General features: G+C 44.1%; 1 protein-coding gene across 1 annotated transcript in view; it reads right to left on the reverse strand.

Annotated features, from left to right (window-relative positions):
• NRP2 (neuropilin 2) overlaps window positions 1-7080 on the reverse strand; it is a 101939-nt gene that overhangs the window by 5512 nt on the left and 89347 nt on the right. The window contains exon 15 of the mRNA XM_023510376.1: window positions 217-267. Within this exon, the coding sequence (XP_023366144.1) occupies window positions 217-267 (51 nt within the window). The remainder of the gene's footprint in view (window positions 1-216; window positions 268-7080) is intronic.

Below are 7080 nucleotides of genomic sequence, written 5' to 3' on the forward strand. Positions count from 1 at the left end.
GGACCTGTTACAGATTAGGCAGAGGGAACTAAATTTCTACTTCTCTAAATTTGACCTTGATGGAAACTACCTTGATGGTAGTTTCTTCATTCATTCATTTATTTTTGGGATAGTTCTAAATTTTGGCCCTCCAATATCCTGGGCATTAGTTTTGACAACCACATTATAAGCAAACTTGAATTTCATTATTATCTGCTAGATCACAGAGACACTCACCATCAATTTCATCTTCGTAGCCCTCTCTCCCGTGGATTTCTGGGATGTCTACTACAATGAAAAGGAAAACAAACCAAGTTTCCATCAGTTCTGTGACCAAGGCTAAAAGGCAGAGATGCAAGTTTTCTGAGAATGATGCCCTGTTACTGTAGGCAGCTGGACCACCCACTTCTAAATCATTCAGTATGTACATTACTGGATCATTTCTCCATCAAATGATCTGTCTTTTCTTCCAACAAGAAGGAAAAACAGAACTAATAAGGAAGGCCAGGTCTTCAGTGCCTAGTAAACCTTTCACTTGTGTCTTTTTAATGACCTGTCATTCATTACCAAGACAGGCCTGGGTTTTATCTAAGGCACCTTCAGTGGCATCTTATGGCCAATATCAGTTGCTGTTCCTGGGCCATCTCTTTAGTGTAGCATGAACTATCTCCCCATGTGCATGCATCTAAGTGGACATAAGCACTGGAATCTTTCTCCTCTGGATTTGAAATAAAGGCATGGTAATTTAAGGAAGTCCTGTTTCATCACCGTGTGTTTTAATGTAAGGGCAGAACTGGAAAGAATCTCATTATGCCAATCCACCTTCACATGTCTGTGCTAGTACCTCTCCTCCTTCCTCCCCTATTGGCTTTATTTGTGGTTAGGACAGAGCAAGCGTGGGCATCCCCTCTGACTTTTCTTATAGTAATTTTTTTGACAACTACTTTACAATCAAACTTGAATTTCATTATTATCTGCTAAATCACAGAGATGCTCACCATCAAGTTCATCTTCATAGCCCTCTCGCCCATGGCTTCTCTATCCACTATGCTGTCCAACTTATAGAACCATTGAAAGATAGAGCCATTGGAACTTATGGAACCATTGAAAGATATACATTCAAAGAGAGAATCAACTACGTGGCAAAGAGCAGGGTCTTATTTCTTCCCATCTCACAAGCTAATGATGCCTTTCCCGTCTGTCAGCTCAAGATAGTTCTAGTAAATATGAGTGGCCCTTTTTGACTTACATTCAACTCAAAGTCCAGTGAACAATCTTGAGTTCAGCACTCCTATTATCAAGGCTTAAAAGAAAATTAAAACTCCCAAACAGCTAAAGAATCAGACAAAAGACAAAAAAAGAACATCAGACCATCTTGAGTGTCTCCCTCTCATCAGCACTACATCTCAGGAAGATCTATTTGACCACGATCTGAACTGGGGATTGATCCATCACTGTCACACTTGAAATTCAGCCTTTTCCTGGAGGCTGGGGTTTTAATCGTGGTAGGAGTCCGCCTCACTTCTGGCCAAAGTACTACAGCACATTCTCATCCTCTCTGTCGCTATAAGGGATGCATGAAACAATGTGCCAAGACCCCACTTGAAAGGATCGATGCCATGTGGCACGAGTCCCTTACAAATCCAGGCTGTTCCTGGCATGTTTCTAGCACAGCAACTGGCACCTGCAGGCCACACCAGCTTCCCAACCTCAGTGCCCACCCCTGCACTGTTCCCCAGCCCTACAGAGCAGGCTGTTTCCTTGGAATGAAGATGTGAACGAGAATCAGTGAGAGGCAGGTGGTGTTTGTCATAGGGATCAAATCAAGCTTGGGAAAGTCAACCCAGAGCTTTTTATAACCTCATGAAAAAAAAAAAAAAGAACATGGAAGATGACTGTCACATTTCTAACAAATTGTTTTGATGGGATGTTCATATGTCTTAATACCTTCATGGATAAAAGATGCAGAACATTGGATGAGAATATATAAATCAGCCTAGGATGAGACCTACGGGGCTCCTGCCAGTGACTCGTGGGCCAAATTCTGTGCTCGCTTTTAGGAACCTGGTCTCTGCCAAGGATGTGATGGATTTTTGGAGGCTAGAATGTCATTCTGATTCATCCTACACCCTCAGGGAAGAAGTCTTAGAATACCAGAGATCTTGGTCTGGGAAGGGGTGGATGTGGCATTGATCCTGAAGAAAGAAGGATGAAAGGATAGAAATGACTGGGAGAGCATTTTACCCCAGGAGATCACAGCCTCTGTCTCTGGAGGCTGAGAACTGGATGAGATGATTTCCCAAGAATTGGTCCATTTCTAAAGTTCAATGAAATCAATTGCCCAGATGCAGCTGAGATTTCTGCACCTGGAGAATCAAAGGCTACTTAAGGTAAAGAAGAACACTTTTTAGCGGCTTGACTTGGCTTTTTGTGTAATCACTGCTCCCAGGAGTTTGGGTGAGTGGGAAGGGGTCGAAAAAAGGATACGTTAATCAACATTTTCAAAAGCGCATCTGTTTACCAAGTCTTAAAGAAAGAATGGCACACTAGGGAAAACATTTGTGCAAAAAGCCATTTACTTTGATAGCAATTTTCTCCAGTCCTTTTGCTAATATTCTTGCTATCTGTGTTTGATTAAGGGCTTTCTCTCTCAAACGTCATCTGCACCCTTCATTGGCTACTTCCCTTTCTGTTAGGCCTGGTAGGGAAACCTCAGCCTCTTTCCTTAGGATGCTGGCCAGAAAGGATGTGGTTCTCCCATTGGGTCCCTATAACCCAGGGTGAAAGAAACTGACCTTATGTGGGGGTAGGGAGGCAAATGGTGGGTTAGGAGCTCCAGCAGCTCCCTGGAAAGGAAAATGGCAGCCATGGGTCATGGGCTCCACTGGGAAGGTGAGAGAAGGGATCAGGAAATAGCAGGACACAGGGATCATGGACTTAATAATTTTCTTTTTAATTTTTTAAAGAGACAAGGTCTTGCTATGTTGCTCAGGGTAGCCTTGAACTCTAAGACTCAAGTGGTCCTCCAGCCTCAGCTTCCCAACCAGCTAGGACTACAGGTGTGTGTTTATATGCATATATATATATAATATTTATTTTTATATTATATATTATATTTTATATTATAATATTTATTTTTATTTTTTTAATGAGGAAAAACTTGGAGAGGACCTTGCAGGACACTGTTTCAGTGGGAGGGTGTGTTTGTGAATGTGAGAAGTGCCAGGAAGAGTGGAATGGGCCCCACCTCTGACACAGATTAGAAAGATTTCCACCTTTAACCTTTGTGCTCCCGTGACCTTATTTCCTTCTACGCCCCTGTGTGGATTCAAATCTCAGGCCAGTCTGACTCCAAAGCTTTAATACTGACTCTTAAATATTGTGTTAGGACTAGAGAGGCCCCAGGAGTCTGGATTCAAGTTCTCTGGGTAGGGCAGGCACTATAACTACCACCATAACTACAACTACTGCCCTGTTCTATTGGAAAACAGTGCCTGCTCTGTCTTGGACCCTAGTTGGCTGGATGTGCACTCTCTGGTTATTTATTTGTATTACTGCCTCTTCACTTTAGTGGGAATTCGTGGGGGCTTCTTAGGAGTGTGAAGATGTGGTGATCTGAAACTTGGGGTTTCATGTTTCCATGGTAGGCATTACCCAGAGAGGGTAAGGGCAATCTTCAGTAACCAATCAACCAATGAAGCAACCGTAGCTTATTAAGAGGGCTTACTAGGACATCCAGGAAGCAGACTGAGGACTTTGGAAAAAAAGGTGTGGGGGACCAGCAAGGAAGGACTGTCAGTGTGGCAGGGAGGCAAAGACTGACTTGTGCCAAATTAGCACAAAAGAAAGTGGGGCCCTGTGGGGATGACTCCAAGTACTGTGGAGCCCAGAGCAGGGCCTGAGACAGTGAGCCTGGGCCATGCCAGGAAGGCACATGTGAGAGTGGGGAGGAGACTTTGGAATCGAGGCTGCTGCAAGGTGGGGGTTGGGAGTTTTATCCCCTTGATCTGTTTGATTAAACGGAATTCTTTCAGACATGGCACCAGAACCTTTTTACCCATCGATGAATCTCTTGGGTTTGGGCTTATATTCCTTTGTATCAGATCCAAGAAGGAAGTCAAGGAGATTGCTTTGCTTGGCCACAGATCTTCCACCCTGTACATGAGGGTCTGACCTTTGCCTGTGCCCCTCACCAGCTGCTGCGGACCAGCATAGAGAGAAGCAGAAGTGAACTCACGAGTGACCAGGGGGTTTAACAGAGTTCAAGTGATCAAGTGGGCAGAGTAGACCACAGAAACGTCATTTTCATACTGAGATCAGTCTCTGGCTGAAAAGCCCCCTTCTTTCCCTGTGTGTCCATTCTCTTTCCATCACTGAGAGACAGAGTGGGCCCATGGGAAAGTGCGAGTCAAGGTCTCACCAATCTCCTGTTGCTCTGAGTTTTCAGAGTGATAGAGGATGTGGCTAGCTATTAAAACATCAACCCGGCTAGTCCAGAAAGTCCTTCCGCCGCAGAACTCCTTCCACCCTAGAAGAATCAAATATTCTCTAGCTACCTGGTCAGTAAGTCGCAACACTATGGCACAAGTGGCGAGCAGCCATATCTACTTTCAAATTGAACCTCTCTAGTGAAATACATTTCTCCCTGAAGGCTCTGGAACCCTGCCTGGTGGTGTGAGACCACACACGCTCTTCCTGGAAACACCCTCGTGACACTTCAACCTGCAGCCTGGAAACTCCCAGTGAGGCCTCAAATAGGAATGTTGTCTCTCGTGGTCCTTCTCTCTCTCTCTCTCTCTCACATACACATACTCTCTTTATTTACCTTTCCTCCTCCCTTATTTTCTTCCTACTTCTAAATTGAGACTCTTTGGGGTTAGAATTCCTTCATCCGTTTGCTTTTTTGCACACTCCTACAGAAATCCCTCCCTTCACTTTCACCACTCCTGGGTCCATTGTCAGTGTGTTCTGTTTACTTCTCGCACCGTAACAGGAGCTTCACAAGAGTGCCTGGAGTGTGAGGAATCTGCTTCAAATCACTGGCTAATCTGAGATAAAAGATTTAAGACAGTCCACCCGTACATAGATCATTTTAGGACCCTGGCCTGCACTGACTTCTTTGAAGAGTCCATTCCATGTCAGCTCTGAGCATTAGAGTAAGAAGCTTGGCTGAAGCTGATGACAGGTTTGCCATCCAGTATATGTAGCAGAGACACTCCAAGACGCATTCAGTGTCACCGTTAATCTCCATTCCAGGAAAGCAGTCCCCGCTATGGCAGGACACCAGGCTGGGAGCAGGGTGCCCACTTCCCATACGGTTCTACCCAGATGTGAGAGCCTTGACAGTCACTGGGCTCCCTGAGTCTCTGTTTGCTCCTCTGTAAAATAACCACTGATGTTCTCCCTTGCTCTAGAATTTCATGGAGTTTATGGGAAGAAAATAAGAAAGGTATAAGGGCCTTTCTGCTGAGGGATCTCTGAAGGGGGCTGATGGCTGAGATTGACAAGGTAACATCTAAACGAAAGGGCTCCACCACCCCCACGCTTCACCCCAGGTCTGTCCTGGCCTGCAAGTCACCAAGCCCTGAAGTCAGTTGTTTTAGGGTGTGTGTGGAAAGACAAGACCAAGGAAGGGACAAGCAAAGGGAAGCCACAAGGTTCCATGATTTCAGTACTTGCCCATTTGACGTAGGTCTCAGTTCTGCTAATTGGCAGTCCAGGAACTGACAAAAGTGGGTAAATTGTACCCATGGTTTTAAGTCTCCACCTTAACTGAGGCTGGGCTGATAAAACTTTATGGAGAGCCAGTCCTAGCAAATCCCCTTTACCCACCAGACTTTTCAACCAGCTCTACAAGCCAGGTTCAAACAGCCTCTTGCTCACAGGAAACCACTGAAATCGTATTTGCAGGTACCAACTGTCATTATTTCTATGTTAAAGACGAAGAAATCGACAATGGAGGAAAGAAAAATGCAGTAAGTCATTGAATAAACCAGCAGTATAACTAAGAGGAAGCCACAGATTTTCATCACCTTGTTTGGGGTCTGTGATTTAGTTGGGATAAGCTCTTGGCCACTTAGAGCCTTTGTTGAATTTGATTCCAAGTTCCTGAACCCCCTGAGCCAGCTAAATCACAGGACTGTGCGGGTGGGACTAGCCTCTAGAAAATTCTCTCAGCCATTCTATTTTAATCCCAGCAGGAAACACAACACTGAAATCTTGATAAATGAGAAATAATAAAAGACGAAAGAGATATTTCTTGGCACTTCAACATGTTTAATTCAGTTTAACGTTGACTATTGGCTGAAGATACCCCCTCCCCAACACGCTTAATATCCCCAATTCAGTTTGTTCACCTCCAGTTGCAGTAGGAGCCAAAAGCTCAGATGTTGATCTAAACTTCGCCAAATCTCCTGTTAGAAAGTGGAGCTACTTGTGAGCCATTCATCCCTTGGTGGGTTTGGCTTGAGTTTAGAACCACCATCAGAAGGTCCTTTATCATAGGTTTTTATCTATGGCCTGTAGCCAAACCTATGCAAGGTCATGGAAAAATTATTTTTTGGAGTTCTTCAAATGGTTTCAAGTGAGAAAAAAGGGGGAAGAGGTTAGTATGAGATTCTCGGGAGAGTTTGATTTTGAATTTAGCCATTTTTTAAAAATTATTTTTAAAGTTGAATAACTAGGAGGAAACACTAAAAAGAATTGAAAATACTGACTGCAAACAAGAAGGCTGTGAAATGACCTAATGATGCTTTCAAGTGTGGAGGCGGCTGAGGCCAGAACGTCTCCACCGAGCCCCTCAAATGGTGCGAAAAACAAGAATAATGCAGCCAGAGAAATAGTTAGCTGTGGAGGTGGACTGCACAATTACGTAGGCTGGAAAACTCCAGCAATGAGGATGGGGGACCATTCTGGAATCTCTTTTTTACCCCAAGTCTTTGAAAAATCAGAGCTTTTCTCCATCATCATAAGTAGATGTGTCAGTAAGGAACTGGCCATTTACATTTTCTTTGCTGGCTTCCTTTTCAGGGTATGAAACTTGGAGACTATTTCAAGAAAAAAGTGTTTCCCCCTTCTTCTACATTCTTATTTTTTCCTGAG

The sequence above is a fragment of the Otolemur garnettii genome, unplaced genomic scaffold (assembly GCF_000181295.1).
Source record: "Otolemur garnettii isolate 467f Iridium unplaced genomic scaffold, OtoGar3 scaffold00013, whole genome shotgun sequence".
In the NCBI taxonomy this organism is placed as follows: Eukaryota; Metazoa; Chordata; class Mammalia; order Primates; family Galagidae; genus Otolemur; species Otolemur garnettii.